A 17,328-nucleotide genomic window follows, 5' to 3' on the forward strand; every position below is an offset into this window, starting at 1 on the left:
ATCCTTGGGGTGCACCACAGAGAACTGGGGCTGAAGCGGCATTTTCTAAATTGAAGAAAGCTCTCATTGTGCACTCAGAGAAGGATTTTATCCAAGCGATCGATTTGGGTGAGAATTGGAATGTGCTGTCTAGGTGATGACACGGTATTTTGTGGTTCACTAAATCAAAGGTGCAAAGGTCTAGGAGAAGTAATATGGCTAAATTCCCATTGTCAATCATGGCGTACATTTCGTTTTTAAGGTCAAGGAGCACCGTTTCCGTTCCCTGTCTAGGTCTGAAGCCCGATTTGACATAGGCCCAAGAGATTATACTGGCATATATTTCAGGGACCGACGTTGGGAAATGCCCTGTGCACTTTTGATGACTTGCATCTATTGTATTTTTTTTCATGATTTGCTCTACACCCCACAAAACCGATCTTTGGCCTTTACCCACATTTTCCCAGTGTGCTGTGTAATGCACCGTTTTAACCCATTATTCAAAACATTTTCCTTGGGGAGGGAGTAGAATCCCCCCCCCCCCCGGTCCACCTCCCAACCCATTTGTGTTAGTTTGGGCTCCCTCGTTATGCTCAGTCTCAATCACATAATTGTGGCAAATATTTACACCCTCCAAAAAACAATTTCCCAGCCACCGCTGGTGGCTGGTTTATTTGTCTACCAGGCACCGCACCCTTATCTCTTACATTAAAGATTTAAGCTTTGATTGAAAAAACAGATTTTACTTCTTCCACTTGCAGTAATGCATGCCCCTGCAACAGCATAATCATGGACATTGCTCACAGGTGGTGGTGGTCCGGACTGGGCCGGGGTGTGGTGTGCACTGTTAAGGAGCTTGGAGGGGGGGGTTGTGCTACGCCATTGGGCACCACTGGGTCTGACAAAGGGGTAGTGGGAAGTGCTTTCCTTGAAGTCTGCCAGTGAGTCCCCCGGTGAGAAGAAACTCGTGGGTGTTCTCAATTTTAAATAACTGTGCAGTGCTATGAATTTGTGTACGATAGTACATTAAATGTTTTTTTTATTTTTTTTTAAAGGCCTCTAGCACCCAGTATTAAGCTTAGATAATAAAACTATGGGGCGGGGGTCTTGGGTATATTGAAAGAACCTTTCCCAGGTATTCTACTCCAGCAAAGGTAACCTTATCAGATGCATTCCCCTCTGTGCATGCAGACCAGCCTAATAGGTTTCTTCTATCGTAGTGGTAGCTGAATCATATATACATTTATAACCAGGAAATTTTGTTTATCAATGATTTAATTTTAAAGGAATGGTTCGGTCAAAAAATGTTATTGTCCCTACGGTTCGGCCATGTGTTTTTAAGCTTAAGTCGCACGATTTTAGAAAGATTTCCTATGGACCTTACCCGAGTTTTCATCCATTAAACGCACGCGAAAACAGGCACCAGGGCGCTGCCATTTTGTGATAATCCTAGCACTTGCCGCATTGCCCTGGCTGACCTGCTTTTGCGGCACTAAATCATATCCCCCGTCCCTGAACGTGACATTATCAAAACATTCATATTCCCCACCTCTCTCCGTGACGTTACTGTGCTGCGTAGGCAAACGCGCCCAGTCGTCTTCTAGGCGACTTCACAGAGAACCCGGAAACCAACACAGCGCACCACAATTCGGAATGTGAAACTGTACTTTAAAATCAAACAGCAACAGGGTACATTTGGTAAAGTACATTTATTTGACATTAAATGTTTATAGAATATTCATCAATTTGCATATTAAATCAGAATTTGATTTTTTTTAATTTTTTTCTTTTTTTTCTTTTTCTCTCGATCCGTAAAAGTTAAGTTTATCGTGAGTCACGCGCTGTTCCTTTATGGTACACAGGGTGTTGGTTTTCGTTAAAAGAAGCACTTTGGTTGCACGGTGAACTGCAAGGCTGTTCCATCAACTAGGCACTAGGCCAGCGTAAAGGTTGATATGTTGCTTCTAGCCGCTAGTACCGCCTAAGGGCATATGGGCCCTTGGCAATCGTCCCATAAGATCGTCAAAGTGGTGCAGTTGTTTACGAGAAGCTGCAGCTGGCGGTTGAAAAAACTATCTGCTGGGGTCTGAAACTGGTGGCAGTAGCAGTAGGGTAGGATATAGCTGTTTTGAAAACATAAAAATTATAAATAGTCTCGCCAGCCGATCTTTATTACTATTATTCATTTTATTTATTACGGCCCATCAGAAACTATTTGCTTGCAAGGATAGTGCAATGGAGAATGTTCGGCTCTAAAATCAATACGAAAACTAACGAAATAAATCAAAGGTTAACGCACAATGAGAAACGACTGTCTACATGCGTGTGGAATGTGGACCTGCATGCCCATGTGCCCGGTACAAAGCCGATCCCACAAACGTTTTACTTGCTCTTCGTTCGTTCATTCATTCATTCATTCATCCATGCATTAATTCTTCATTCCGGTATAATAGCGTCTAAAGAGTTACTTAGATTATATTTGCAATTTCCATTGTGTGTCTGCGTAATGCAGTCCGTAAATCCCACTGTGCTCGTGACAACGATTTTTCGTAGACTGAACTAACATGAAACTCGGTCCGAATTTTCTGCCTTATCGTCTTACGTTATTGCCCACCTCCTTCAAATGAAGTCCTTTCGGCATGGTCCCTGTCTATCAAGGTCAAACAATAGAACCTTATAATGCCAGTGCGAGTTGTGGGCCTCTTCAGGCCGCGAGCTGAAAATCAAAGTCGCTGATCTTCACTCGAAATGAGCATACATTCTTACTTTGCAACATCCCGTAGTAAAGCCATCTGTGAGAACTTGAATTTTCAAATCCATCTATGTACTGGGCCTCAATGTGCAAATGCAAACTGGCTTCTCCCCCATCTGCAATGGCTCGCTTGGCGTGTTCTTTAGGCCCCCAATTTTGTCCTCGTTGTCCGCGAGCTTTGCAGCCCTAGAGAACCATAACTATGGGGATATTGACTTTTTGGGGGAAGGTCAGGGAAAGTATAAAGTACCCGAGGAGTTGAGTTGAAAGTATTTGTTTGTTTTATTATTTGCAATACGCAAGCCTCCCCTCGGTTAACAGTGCGCAGCATTTACATGAGATTGCGAAACTTAGTTACATCAACAAAAATATGTAAATACACATATTGACAAGGTCAGCGATATGAGGTGAATAGAGAGAGAAGTCAAAGATGACACCCAGGTTGTTTGCCACCCAGGTTGTTCGCCACCCAGGATGGAGAAGGTAGGGGTTAGGGTTTGTATACTTTGTATGTACACTGTACAATAACATTTTTTTACAAAAAGACAATCAGATTATGATTTAAACCGGGATTTGTACTTCTCAACGAGTTCTTCTTTGGGTGGACATGGCACAGTGGCAATGTTTGGTGGCAATGCATCAGTGCTCTGCACAAACGCTCAAAATTCCATATCTGTGCTTCTCGAGTACAGCAACAATAAGGCCTTTAACAAAGTCGAACTCCATTTCCTCAGACTGGTTTGATCACCCATTGCTTACTTCTTTTGCAAAGGCCGTAGTGTAGCGAAGCATCCCTACATTACCTGTAGTTCTAGATTGTTCATGGCACACATTCTCGTTATGGGCCAAGACCGCAAGTAGAGTCCTATATTTCATGCCCTGCATGCTGAAATGCAAGCGCTTTGGCCTGTACTTTAAGCACATATTGTGGAACACTTCCAAACCTCCTGTGTGACAGAATTGTCAGCCCCCACAAATCTCTTGAGAGTTTTATCGAAAACAATCTTCTCAATGGCTTTGTGTGTGGGTGAAGATGGAACCAACCACTTCTTCTTCCGTGCCTCCTCTGGAGACAAAGGGCCATGTTCACAATGGTGGAAATGTAGGTTTTCTGTCCAGCGGTGAACGTTGGTACAGTGGTGCATCAGTGACCGCCATTTTTCAAGTAGGATTTCCACTGACCCTTCACAAGTTTTAGAGCTCCACCAAAGATGGTTGCTGGTAGACTGGGAGCACTGTGAAACTTTCCAAACCTTTTGTTTTCCCCCTGCAGCCGAGATTTTCTTATTGATTGATTTAGCAAGATGCCATACATCAAATTGATGTTTAATATGTGGGAACTGCTCTCTCATTGTCTTGGCAATTGAAACGTGTCTGAGGTCGATGTGCATTCCCCTCGATTGTAGATATTTCACTGATTTTTATAAATCCTAGTTTCTCCATGGCCACTGAGGATTTACATTGGGACACCTGCACGACCACCAAACTCACAATTTTCTTACTATCCATGTCCTGAAAGTGGTAGGTGCTGTACTTGGCAGAAAATCCAGGGCTGTCGCACTGTCCATTGCCGGCTAGCCTGAATAGTTTGCCTTCGAATGTACTTGCTAGAGACAATTGTTCATTTTTCCAAGCATCACTAATGGCCGGAAATAGATAATCATGTTGGTATCTGTAGTACTGCGTTTTCGAAATGAAATGGAGTCCCACAAACTGAAAGAAAGACTTTAACTTTCTAAAACTGGAGCCACTAAAAAGTGATGCAACTGCACACAGTAGATTGCCTGCTGGCAGTTTCCCCAGCATCGGTTGTGCAGACCATGAGAACGTATGATTTAATTTATAGTCGGCATGTATTGTGACGTTACTGCCTTGTTTTTGACGAGTAACATGAATCAATGGCTTCCGACATACTTTCCCTCTGACGGAATGTCCACATTTCAGCATACTTATAATATCCATCAAACAACTGTTGAATACTATGTATTTGCCCTCTTTCAGACTGTCATCCGGCATCACACTTGTTTCAGACTGCATCGTTGAGGACATATCAGCAGCATTGAAAGAAATCTCGCCGATATCCGGTTCTGATGCGTCGGTGAATGCTGCTGCTGGTTCATTCTGTCATTTCAACATTTGTTAATTCAACATTGATGGGAGAACACCACATTGGCAACAGCTTTTTGGGTGGCATTTTTTTGGCGGGTGTAGATTGTGTGAATTGATCTGCGACTACTTCAGAGCTATCTTCAATACATTCAGTATCATCTTCTTGTGGTGTTGCAGTCGCGCTGTAGCAATGGTCCATTACAACTTTACTGGATTCTCCGGACACATTCATTTCATGTTCTGGCCATTCGACATGAGCATCTCTAGTCTCAACACGCAGCGTCTGAATTAATAGTTCCTCCATAGTGTAAATGGTCTGGCAAGCAACATTTCTCATTCGCTTCACTGTCTGTGTATGTATAGTTCGTACACCCACGTGTAACTAGAGGACCGATTGGAAAAGGGATGTTCAGTTTAAACACAAGATAAAGTATAGTACAATTGACTGGAAAAAAACATAAAATAGTCCCCAGCACAAAAAAAATTCTAAAGTTATGAACTGATTGTAACTAACCTTATTTTTGTTTCTTTTCTTTGCAACTTTTTTGACTCGACCTTCAACATCTGCACGCTGTAGCTCCGATTCGTTTCCGCATCTCTTCCCTTCCTGTTGCGCTGCAACGACTATATTTTCTGTATCCGCATAGACAGCACGGATTGAGGCTCCATCGACTTCCTGAAACACAGTACTTTCATTACTATGTATCACAATATTGTTAGCATAAAACACACGTGAGGACGAACACACAGGTACATCTCAATAGCCAAACACGATTTAAACATTGTGTGGAACAATCAAACGACAAGTATTCGAGGTCTGATGACCTAGTTCGATGGAACTGTCAGTATCCATACCTCTGGCTCTGCATGGACTGCCATGAATGATTGTATTGGAGAGGATGCATCAGCAACTCCCTGAAACACAGTACTTGAGTTAGTATGGTTTTCAATATTGTAAACATACACACACTTGGGGTCGATGGCACAGGTACATATAAAGAGATAACCACAAATGATGCTTTGTCTAAAAGAATCAAGGAATATTTAAATATGATCAGATTTAATCGACTTATTTCTCCGATTTCTTTACATCTGCATCATCTAAATGGGATGTTGTGATTGTAGTGGAAGCTCCATCGTCTCCCTGAATCACAGTACTTGCGTTAATAGGGAAGAAAGTATAGCAAATGGAATCACGTTATATGATCACGCTCGATGGAGCTATCAGTATCCATACCTCGTGCTGCTAAAGAATATCTAGGGATGTTGTCAATGTGGTGCGCACTTCCGAAAGCTGTTGCGCTGATTCGTATCCGCATGGTCCCGCTTCCACTTCCCCTGGAATTACTTGAATGTCAGGCTCTGCATCAAGTGCGGGGGTTGACGCTTCAACAACTGCCTGAAACATAGTATTTGCATTAGTAAGGATTTCAATATTGAAAACATAACACACACTTGGGGTCGACCGCACAGGTACATATCAATGGCTAACCACGAATGAAACATGGTGTAGAACAAATGACAAGTGTTCCAGTCCTGATGATCACGGTCGATGGAGCTGTCAGTATCCATACCTCGTGCTGCTGAAGAACATCTAGGGCTGTTGTCAATATGGTGGACGCTTCAGCATCTCCCTGAAAGACAGTACTTGCATTAGTATGGATAACACTAATTACACTGAAAACAAACACCGGGGGAGGACAGCTAAGGTGTATATCAATTGGAAAGCATTAACCAAAGAATTGGTAAAATAAGCACACGATACATAAAAACTATTACTTGACATGCATAAAACAAGTCTGTAGCGGAATAGCCAAGTAAGATTACCTGATACGCGCTAGAAGTGGTTGATAACTGCGAGCACGTCACGGAAGTAGAATGTTCTTGCTTCAGATTCAAGGGATAGGCCAGCAGTTGTAAAGGTAAATTATTGTTTGATAATGAAATGCCAATATTTAAAATTGCTATGTAAGGAGACAGAATACTTGAGTAATGCTTTTGAAAATGCGCAATATAGCACAGTTCCCTGTGCCCATATATACATTTCGTTTGTGGGTTATGAAATCTAAAAATAATATATTGATAAATGTCATTATTCAAAAAGCTATACACTCATATCAATGTCGAAAGTATTACAAATTGGAAAAAACACCTAAAATATCAATGAATCAGTTCGGCTACCTACACACTACCGCAAGGCCTAAAGCTAAAAAGTGACACTTGACTCACCAGTGGCGGAATGTGGACGAATAGAGTAGGAATAGCGTTTGCGAGCAATTTTCGTGTCGTTCGCCGTTTATTCTTCTTTGTTACCCAAGATGTGGCGTACATGTTCGAGGGAAAGTGCCAGCTGCAGATGCGGTATCGATCACCTCTCTTGTCCTCAAAATCTTGTTGGACTCTACTTTCAAGCTCATGCAGTGGATATCCGCAATGCCTGACCCATTCTCTTATTCGATCAACAGTTTTCGGGAATACATGCATTGTAGTGCCTTCAGATTTAGTGGGTCTTTGAAGGGCAACCGCTAATCGAACAGTTGGGCATTGTTGAAAATTCTGAAAAGTAAATATCAAGATTATTAAACAATCTTGATGAATAAAAATGTGATACAAAAGTAAATGAACCATACAATGTTCAGTGCAAAGTTTGTTTTACTCGCCGGAACTATACCAGTTCATCATGTGCGGCTTAGTGTTTGCATAATTTGCAGAAATTTGTAAATGATGTGACTAAACTCTGAACATGTGACTCGTCCCTTGGATGTTCTGTCTTGCACGAGAAGGAAACGTGCTTACATTATAGACTGGACCCCCGAAGGATGCAGTTCGATGACAATTGACACAGATGAAAATAAATAGATCTATCGATAGCATAACAATTGAAACTCAAGTCAATAGCAATGAGCCAAATTAACATAGCACTATTGGGTACTCTAATCGCAAATGGATAGAAATGTAAAAATGACCGAAATATGACTAGGATGCATGGCCTTACCTTGACCAACAAACAGTTGGATTCAGCAGGCCGAGCAGTATGTTGCAGGAGAACAGGTAGATGGCCACAGGTAGCACACTGACGAGTTTGCTCGAAGCGGTCACAGATGGCACGACGACGAGCAGATTAGCATAGATCTCAGTGCTTCTCAGGTAGAACGTTCAGGAGTTGACTTGCAAAGCACAAAGATGTTCTCATGAGAAATATCAAGTGGTTTATAAAGTATTAAAAACGGGTGTGTGTGTCATGGTATTATGTGGTTTGCAGGGGGGGCCTGCCTGCAGACACGGGGTCTGAGGAGGCCATGTGAGCGATTGCCCCTTTGGCGTGGGATACCTTTTGAAGTGTACATGGTGTTTGGCACCTTGGCCGTTATCGCCCCTGACAGCACACCATGGCAGCGCTCATGCACGGGTGCGAAATGCCTTTGATATGGGAGGAGGGGTGGATGGATGGGCCGGTGGGCGTGCAAGCAAGTGTGTGGGAGCGAGGGGCCATCAGGCCCCTTTCATCCTTTACTTCTCAGTAGAAACTCGGACCAAGTGCCTCCAGTAGTGGGTTCACCCCTTGCCCTTATGTGATAATTTTGGTTGACATTCGCGTAGATGGGACCACGGGCATCCATTTTTGTACCCCCTTTCGACTCCATCTTGGTGACCAGGCCTCACTGCGATAGTACAGAGCACATGGCCCCCACCCTCGTTCCCACTCTGACTGGAAAACTCCTGAGGTATTTTCAACAGCTAATAAATGTAACACATCAATCTTCCTCAGAGATCACTGTCCTGCATGTGAACCAGCCTGAACTAAGCACATAGCTTGTTCATCTCCACAAACGTGTCCTTGCCCATGCACCCTCGCCAGTGGAAACTTACTGCCATTCTGACCCTGTGTCCCTGCAAGGTATTCTCTTCATGTGCCAGACCACTGACCACGCCATGATGCCCACCTAGCAGATCCCCAACTAACATTAGACCCCTACCACAGTATATCGTTGCCTATCAATAACAAATGACACATACCGGAGAGTCTTGTGAGCACAGACCCACACTTCAACGAGTGTGTTAATTGATAGTATAGATATGTGTGACTTTTATAGAGACATAACCTACTAAAAGACTTTGAACAAGTGTTATTTAGTGCATGCTTTATTGAGAATATATTATGTTGGCTTAGATGGTACAGGTGTTCACACGGGCTATAAGCGGCAAAGGTAGCTGACCAGAGCACAGAAACGAGTCACAGAATACTAAAAGTAACACAGAGAGAGGAATGGATTCGAAAATCTGCTGCTGTGTGTTGTGAAACGGTCTGTTTATACTTGAGTAAAGAGGCTTCCTGCCGTTTCCATGGCGACACGTCATTAGCTCAAGAGCATTGATTGTTGACACGAGACGTGCTTTGTCCTTGTGAAATGGGCGGTATGCGTCTGCTGATGACAGGCTCGGGGGCGGGGGATATGATTTAGTGCAGCAAAAGCAGGTCAGCCAGGCCGATGGGGCAAGTGATAGGATTATCACAAAATGGCAGCGCCCTGGTGCCTGTTTTCGCGTGCGTTTAATGGACAAACTTGGGTAAGGTCCATAGGAAATTTTTTCTAAAATCATGCGACTTAGGCTTAAAAACACATGGCCGACCCGTAGGGACAATAAAAAAAATTTGACCGAACCATTCCTTTAAGGCCTTTCTCAGCATTTTTCTCCTGGTTAAACAGCAGTGCACGCCTCCCAGGTCAGTGCTTTTATTGGCTTGTTTAACACAGCAATGCCACAGATAACCCATACTTCTGTGTCCATTGATCTATAGATGTTTCATACACTAGATGTAGCTTGCATTACAGATTTCGGTTACCCTGTTAGAAATACTGCATTATGTATGTTTTACATATAGTCCCCACGTCGAATCGGGAAAATGGCATTCCCCAAATGTGTAATCGTGTACAAATCATGCCTCCCTCTGTGCCTCTGTGTCTTATATCTGGCTGAAAAAAGAGCACCTGGAAACACGGGTGCTAGATGCATCTAAAAAAAAAATCTGAAGGTCATTTGCCATTACTTCCTGTGATGTCACTTGGGTGGAGATGGTCAAATTACATCACTTCCTCTGGTGTCTTCAGTGGGGTCAAGGGTTGTTTGATGTCACTTCTGCTAGCCCTGGAATTTTGGTGAAATAACCTGAAGGACAGAAGACTTTAAGTATTACCCTCCGTCACACACAACCTCAGCACGATGCAGCAGCATAGGACTCTAGATTCTTGTTCATGGTGACGAAAGAAAGGACACTGGATGGGAACTTGCTGCCTAAATCGACAAATGGCTCCCAACTAAGGATTCTTCAGTGCTTCTCACGGCTCTGTGGATTTGGCACCCTTTTCAATGCATCAGATGTGGAACGATAGTCTGATCTATTTGCCTCGCTATCTCGGTCCAGACTTCAAGGAGTGGAATCTTGCTTCTGGAGGTCCAACAGGAGTCCACCGAAGTTTCAGTGAGATTCGTACATACTAAGGCACACTCAGCCTGGAGATACCAGGCGAATAGCGGTTTGCCGCCCAGGAAGGGCACAGCTCATCGTGGCATGGCTCAAAATGCCGGTCTTCTTAAAGCTAATTGGTGCCGCCAGTCTAAGGGTTGGAGGAGTTGTCTTTGGGACTCGCAGGTCGCATGGAAGGAGTCAGCACAGGCAGCGGTTACACAGCCAGTATCTCTGGTCGCTGAAATCGGCTACAGCTGTCTTCTCTTCTTTCTCATCGGATTCAGCTCCTGTGGTTGACTTGTTTTCAGCTTTCAGATCAAGGCCATTATCAAGGAGCCCAGCCAATCAGCACACATGTTACTTTCAAACTTCGTGGGGAGGCTGTCCTTTTAAGACAGACAGCCTCCCAGTTAGGACTGATTCCAGGCAGGCATGCCAGAAGACAAAGGGTCACAGACACTCTGGAGCCTTGGGCTACACAACGGGTTCCCACCAAAGTCAAAAGTCAAACCAGGACATCACTCTCCCAGGATGGCAGAAGAGCCAAGCACATTAAAAATGGCGAAAAAATAAAGAAGCCGCCATTCTGGATGAAACGATGACCCTTCTGTGCATTACCGCGGCTGATTTGACACTGCGAGTAGAAATCGCGCAAGTCGGTAGAGCATGTCCACTGCCACCAGCCGTAATAGTAAGCTTGTCACTGTAACAGAAATGTTACAGGAGCTGTGACAAAGGGGATACTATGCATCTCCTCAGCACTCCATATCATGTGGGGTGTGCTGATCTCACTATGGGGATTGCAGAAAGGACAAAGTATCCTTCTACCCTTGGGAATAGTTCACACAAGGAACTCAAGAGAAAATAAAAAGGAGCCTAAGGGGCACCCCAGCAACACTGCACAGGAAGTGCTGCATACTGCAATAGGAAAATGCAGATGCCAAAAAAGTTATAGGAAAGTAGAATTCCAAAAATAAAGTATGGATAGTCATAAAAAGGACACCCATAAAAAAGAGTAAGAGGGTGAGTGGCGAAAAAGATTCCCACTCACTCGAGCATAGAAAAATAATCCACAGGTCCAGCAAAAAGTGGTGGTGGTCTCACAGGTGAGGGAGATTTGGCATAAAAATGAAAATCTAACCTAACTGTTAGCAAGAAGTGCCCGTTTTTAAAGGACCATTTTCTGTGGTCAACCCTTGATAATTGATGAAAACAAATTCACCTTACACAGATTAAACTGATCAATGGCTTCCAAAAATGTGTCATGCCTTTATTAAGAAGTTAGCGTGAAACGTGCATCGGTTTATATAAAAAATGTACAGTTTCACACAGGATATGTGAATGTTAGCTATTGGATCATATTGCTGTGTGCTTCTCATATGCTGGAGTTGTTGACTGCTAATGAAGATTAAAAGAAAATATAATTTCACGGACTGGCATGGCATTAGGTCAAATACACCTTGTAAAGTGTTCCAAGTCTGTGGATGCCTATTAAAATGTGTAGCTTCACAACATCCACACACATTCACGTATATACACAAAAATGTATGTTGTTGGTTAATTTCGACCGAAAGTGCACGCTTTAACTGCCGTCTACAAATGGACACATTATGCTTCTAAAGCGCATTTGTACCTTGAGGATGGGCATGAACCGCGATCTTGACTTGGCTAGCAGCCTTGCCAGGAGCATATTAGAAACCAAACTTAGATTTGCAACAATCTACATAGCAGTAGCGCAAATGCTGTTACTTTTTAGCCACTATCCAGCAAATAGTGTTGGGTAAGAATTGGTGCAGTCCAACTGGTGTGGGACTGCATAAGACTCATCTCCTTGGTAATAGACCCACCTTTCAATATAGGCATGTACTACACAAGTTGGTAATGTGACTGAGCAGCCAGGCTTATTTTAAGAGGGGTAATCTGAGGTGTAGAGCTATGCAATGAAACTAGTAAATACAAGTTTCCAATCAAATGCACACTTAGTTATAATTAATTATTTATACACGGTTATTTAGCATTCTTTGAAAAGCACTACTTGGCTATAACATTAATCCCAAGGTAGCATTTAATTAAAAAAGTGAACAATAAAGAAGGGGGAGTAAGTCATTTGTATGTTACACATGTTTCAGCACCCAGAGGTGGCTTCAGTTGAGGTCAGTATAGCATTTATATAGTATCACCTTTGCAATATTGAGTTTCTCGGGAAGGAAAGGCTAGGGTTAGATTTAGAACAAACTGATAGGTTATAAGAAACGTTAGATTCTCCCAAAAGGATGCAGTCAGTCCATTATCCCAGCATTAAAGTGTTCAACATTTAAGGCCTGTAAGGGAACAAGCACAGCCAAAGCCATTAGGATCAGCAGGAGGTCTTTAGGGAGCCAAGACAGCCAACATCAATGGACATTGACAAAGTTCTGATGCTCTTATTAGAAAAATGTTCTTAGTGTTCAAAGGAGAAATCACAGCAACTCGAGCGGAGTCACCTTTGGAAAGCACAAGCTGTAAGGCCAATGCAGGTAAATTGAGGTCAACTTGGTGTTGAGTTAAATCGCACTCCCAAAGGTAGAAAGCACCCCAAATGGCAACTGGATAAAATGCCCCAATTCCCACAGTACCTTGAAAATGAAGCAAGTGTTCCAGCTGGTTGCTTTCACGATGCAATGCAGTAGTCTTGCTCCAGGTCCTTGGGTGTGGTGATGAAAGGGAGGACGTCTGGCAGTCTCCTGCGGCAGCACCTGAGTGAGAGGGACTCAGCAGCAATGGATTTCCATCGATTCAGTGGCTCATCATGGTTTTGGCAACTTTTCTTCAGCGCCAATTAAGAACAAAAACCTCTGGTTAGGATTTCCTTGATCCCTCGGATCTGAACTCTGGTGAGGGGACTCTGGACGCGTATTTCTTGCTTCTGCAGGGTCCTTTGGATGCCTACGAAGATCTGGCTGGATTCGGAAGTCAATGCACAAACAAGTGGTCGAGGTACCCCGGATATTGGGCTTCTGCAGCCTTGGAAAGTCGCAGCAAGTCGGGGGTTGTGCCAAAATATATTGTCTCAAGGATAGTTGGTCCCACCAGCCTAAGGGAGGAAGATGTCCTTTGTGGGTCTTCCCTGTCCTTTGAAAACTGGGTCAGCACAGCTTCAGGGCTTCACCGGGCACTTCGGGATCCAGGAGGGCGCTGCTGGCATCTTCTCTCATTCTCTGCTTCGGATTCTGTTCTCCAGTGGTCGACTGCTCTTAGTCCCCAAAACACTTGCTTTTGATGCAAGTTCCCATTCATTAACAGCCCTAGGCTGTCAATCGCCCAGCAGGGTGGCTGGCCTTACAGTCCAGCCAGCTGGCCAATAGGAACTGGTTTAACTCAGGCACACCTAGAGACAAAGGACAGGGAAGTTTTCGAGAACCTCCCTCACTTCCTGCCTTTCCAGGTGCACTGGAGCCAGGGTGGGCTTCATGGCTGAAGCCTGCCAAAGGCCGACTACACAAAGGGCTCAAATCTGATGCAAACAGAGTAAAAGCCTATAAGAAACTAAGGAGAAATGGCGTAAAAAGACAGGGCCATTTCGGGAAAATGGTCATCCTTGTGTGCAGCACTGCATTTGAGGTATCGGCCTGCCGAGACATGTAACTAGGTAGTAAAAAAGAAACCACTGCCACCAGCTATTCCATTGAGTTAGTATAAAAAATGTTACATGCGGAATGGGTTAAAGGAATTACTAGGTAACCCCCACCCCCCCAGCACTCCACATAGGGTGGTGTGTGCTGCACCCATAAAGTAAAGGTAAGTAAGACAGGAGTCATCTTACTATTGTGAACAATAGTTCACCCAAGAAAATGTAATTAAACATTAAAAGAACTCCATGGGACTTCTCAGTGGCTCTGCACAAAGGTGCTTTATCTCACTATGCAAAAGCAGATGCCTATGGAGTTTACCATACTCATAGTTGGGAAAACGCATGAGGGAGTGCAAAAAAGGTCCCCCTCTGGAGTAAAAACTAGAAACCCCTGAATCCAGCAAAATAGCTGGTGGTCTGTAAGGTTAAAGGGGAATTGGCACTGTAATGAAAATTCTCCCTAACAAATAGGCACCTTGTATTTTCGTTCTTGGGTTGTGTGGCGATTTCTGCTATCGGCTGAACCAACAGGTTTAGCCCAGGTGGTTGGGGTACTGAAGTGACCAAGGTGGGGGTCCTTCCACCATACACCAAACGGGAACCTTGTTTTGCCCAGATGTACAAGTAAGTTCTTGAGTACACAGGGAAGAGACACTGGCCCATCCACACAGCTCAGCTCACTCTCTCTAACTGTCCCCTTAGAATCTAAATACTCAAAAGACAACACTCCACACCAAGATTCCACCAACTCAAGATTCCACAGCACCAGCACATTACAACACGTACGTTTTAATCCCTGGCCTAAAAACATGACAAACCTTTAATGGACTTGGTCTGAAGCTGTTAAATATTGACCTTCTCAAGTAGCTTACTCTGGAAAGCCTGAGGCTGTTGAGCAGTTTAAAATGACATTCTGCAGCTGGGCCCTTGAAGTTCATTTTTATTAGTGGGGTTTTGGAGCTCTGAAGACCCTTCATTAGTGTCCTCTTGAGAATGGACTGTTTTCAAACACTGCTTTGCGGCCTATTATCTCATCACCCACTTAAAAAAAAAAAATAATTGTTCATTTGATGACGTAAAAGTGAATCCATTAATCAGGTCATGTGTTCCGTGTCCTGGTTTTGTATGGGAACATGAATGGTTCTGATGGGATAGAAATCTGTCATTTTGCAGTAGTTCTCAGGTCTCTATGAAATGAGCATTCGATCCGTGGTTGCTTTGCACCCGCACAAACCATATATCTGCATTCAAAAGTAATGGTACCCAAAAAAAGTCTAAACGAGGAATATAGAATGTATTTTATTTGCACTGGTTTCTTTAATGAGTTAATAGCAGCGGCGTAATGAAACCTGTTAATGTTTGAAATAAATATATACCGAGATTAGTTTTCTAACAGTTGCTTATTCTGTTTTAGGTGGATCCCCTTACTTGGCTGCCAAGATAAATGAGGCTAAGGATCTTCTGGATGGCCAGGCAAAGAAGTAGAGAATCCAAGAAAAATCAAGTTTTAATTTCAAAATGTGCTAGCATGCATGAACTTTGTAATTTTTATGGTAAAAAAAGGACAAGAACTTTCATAATTTGAAGCAGCATAATTTGAAACAAACTAAGTAACATCAAGTGGTATGTTATGTTCTATTGGAGAACATGTTTTAAGAATATGCCTGACTCAAACTGGCTTTACACTCAGATAGTAATCTTTCTTTTACTTGAACTCCTTTTTTTCTGATCTGGCTTGGAAAGTCCTGTTGGATGAATTCAGAGTTTTGCTACAATGGAAGAATCCCAACACTTAGAGATTTGTTATTAATTAATTGTACTTATGAATAATAAATATATATTTTTTACAGAGCTAATCAAAACACATGGTTGTATTTTGTATGTATACAGTACCTTTACAGCAAATCGCTGTCCAACATTAAACATTATATCAAATGCTAGCATGGGTGAAAACCAATAAAGCCTTTAGGTGGCTATAAAGTTTCTTTAAGGTGTGTTTGGAACAGAAGGTAGGAGAGGAGAGAGCAAAGGGCCAATGGGAGCGCATTCCATTGAAGGGGGGCTAGTAGAGTAAAGGAACGAAAGCAGAACAGAGCATAGAGTGGGAACGAGGGACGGTAAAAAGAGCAATTTTGAGCGAGTAGGCGAATAGAAAGACACAAGTGAGGAGAGCACAGGAAATTAAATTTGAGCTGAGAGTGAAAGAAAATCCGGCACAGAGAGGAAAGGGAGGGGTGATGGCCCCGAGACAACAAAGAAAATAAAAGACGGATTGAGGAATTATGGATAGATTTGAGTGGGCATAAGTGGGAGACAGGACGACCAAAGAAGGAGAAGCAATAGAAGTCTAGTGAAGATGAGGGGGGAAATTAGGTGTTTTATCATGGAAGGAAGGAAAAGGTGTCTTTGCGGATATCAAAAAGGTGTCCTCTACATGAATGAGAGAGAGATGTGATGTGTAAAAAAGGGGTCCAAGTGAACACCAATATTACGAATGACAGAAGAGATGGGTAGATGAGATGGAAATAGAAACTTGGGGGAGGGGGTTGATGGAAGAGGCGGGAAAGAATGGCACCTCAGTTTTTGGAGTAAATTAGTACCAAGTAGTGTCGGCCATCCAGGAATGAATGGGCAGTAGGCAGGATGAAATGTTGACGTGAATCTGAGATGAGAAGGATAGAGAGTTTGGGGTTGTCTGCATAGAAGTGGTGGTAAATACCAAAAGAAGATATGGCAGCAAGAGGAAAAGTGTAGAGTGAAAAGAGATGACCAAGGACACCGAGCCGTGGGGGACCTTGTGCGAGGGGGAGGGACAGGGAAATATTGCCAGCCCAGTAGACTGAATAATTACACAGTTGTGGTAATATATACTGTTATATAGATCAGTGTGATAAAGGGAAACCCCCCAATAGATGCAAAGGGTAAGCAGCCACATTTTACAGGTAGTTTGTTTTTAAATATATTTGTTTTTGGTGGGGGGGGTGGCAGAAGGAGGGGGTACATGCTGTAAGTGTATGTGGTTTGTCACACCATGTGCCTAGGTTAACCTTGTTAGATTTTCATTTCTATGCTAGATCTCCTCCACTGTGAGACACCCATGCTTTTTGTTGTACTTGTGGATTCACTTTCCATGTTCCTGAGTGGGAACCTTTTATGGGTGTCATTTTTCTGACTCTCGTGTATTGAATCTATACTTTCTTGTAACCTTTTGGCCATCTACATGTTATTATTGCATCACTTTCTGTGTTGGTGGGTTGCCCTTTACATTTTATATGAGACCAGCACACCCCACCTTACGTGGAGTGCTGCGGAGATGCATGGTATCCCCTTTCTCACTGTTTCTGTAACATTTCTGTTCCTATTATGGCTGCTGGCAGTGGACCTACTTTACTGAACTTTGTGTGAATG

The 17,328-nt window shown here is 43.2% G+C and overlaps 1 protein-coding gene across 4 annotated transcripts in view; it reads left to right on the forward strand.

The window, feature by feature from the left end:
• DNAJC19 (DnaJ heat shock protein family (Hsp40) member C19) overlaps positions 1-15,782 on the forward strand; it is a 164,279-nt gene extending 148,497 nt beyond the window's left edge. For all 4 annotated transcript variants that reach the window (XM_069647701.1, XM_069647700.1, XM_069647699.1 and 1 more), the window contains one exon: positions 15,335-15,782. In XM_069647701.1, the coding sequence (XP_069503802.1) occupies positions 15,335-15,405 (71 nt within the window). In that variant the 3' untranslated portion in view covers positions 15,406-15,782. The remainder of the gene's footprint in view (positions 1-15,334) is intronic.
• The last annotated feature ends 1,546 nt before the right edge of the window (positions 15,783-17,328 follow it).

Source organism: Ambystoma mexicanum, chromosome 2q (genome assembly GCF_040938575.1).
Source record: "Ambystoma mexicanum isolate Mex_15411 chromosome 2q, UKY_AmexF1_1, whole genome shotgun sequence".
Lineage (NCBI taxonomy): Eukaryota > Metazoa > Chordata > Amphibia > Caudata > Ambystomatidae > Ambystoma > Ambystoma mexicanum.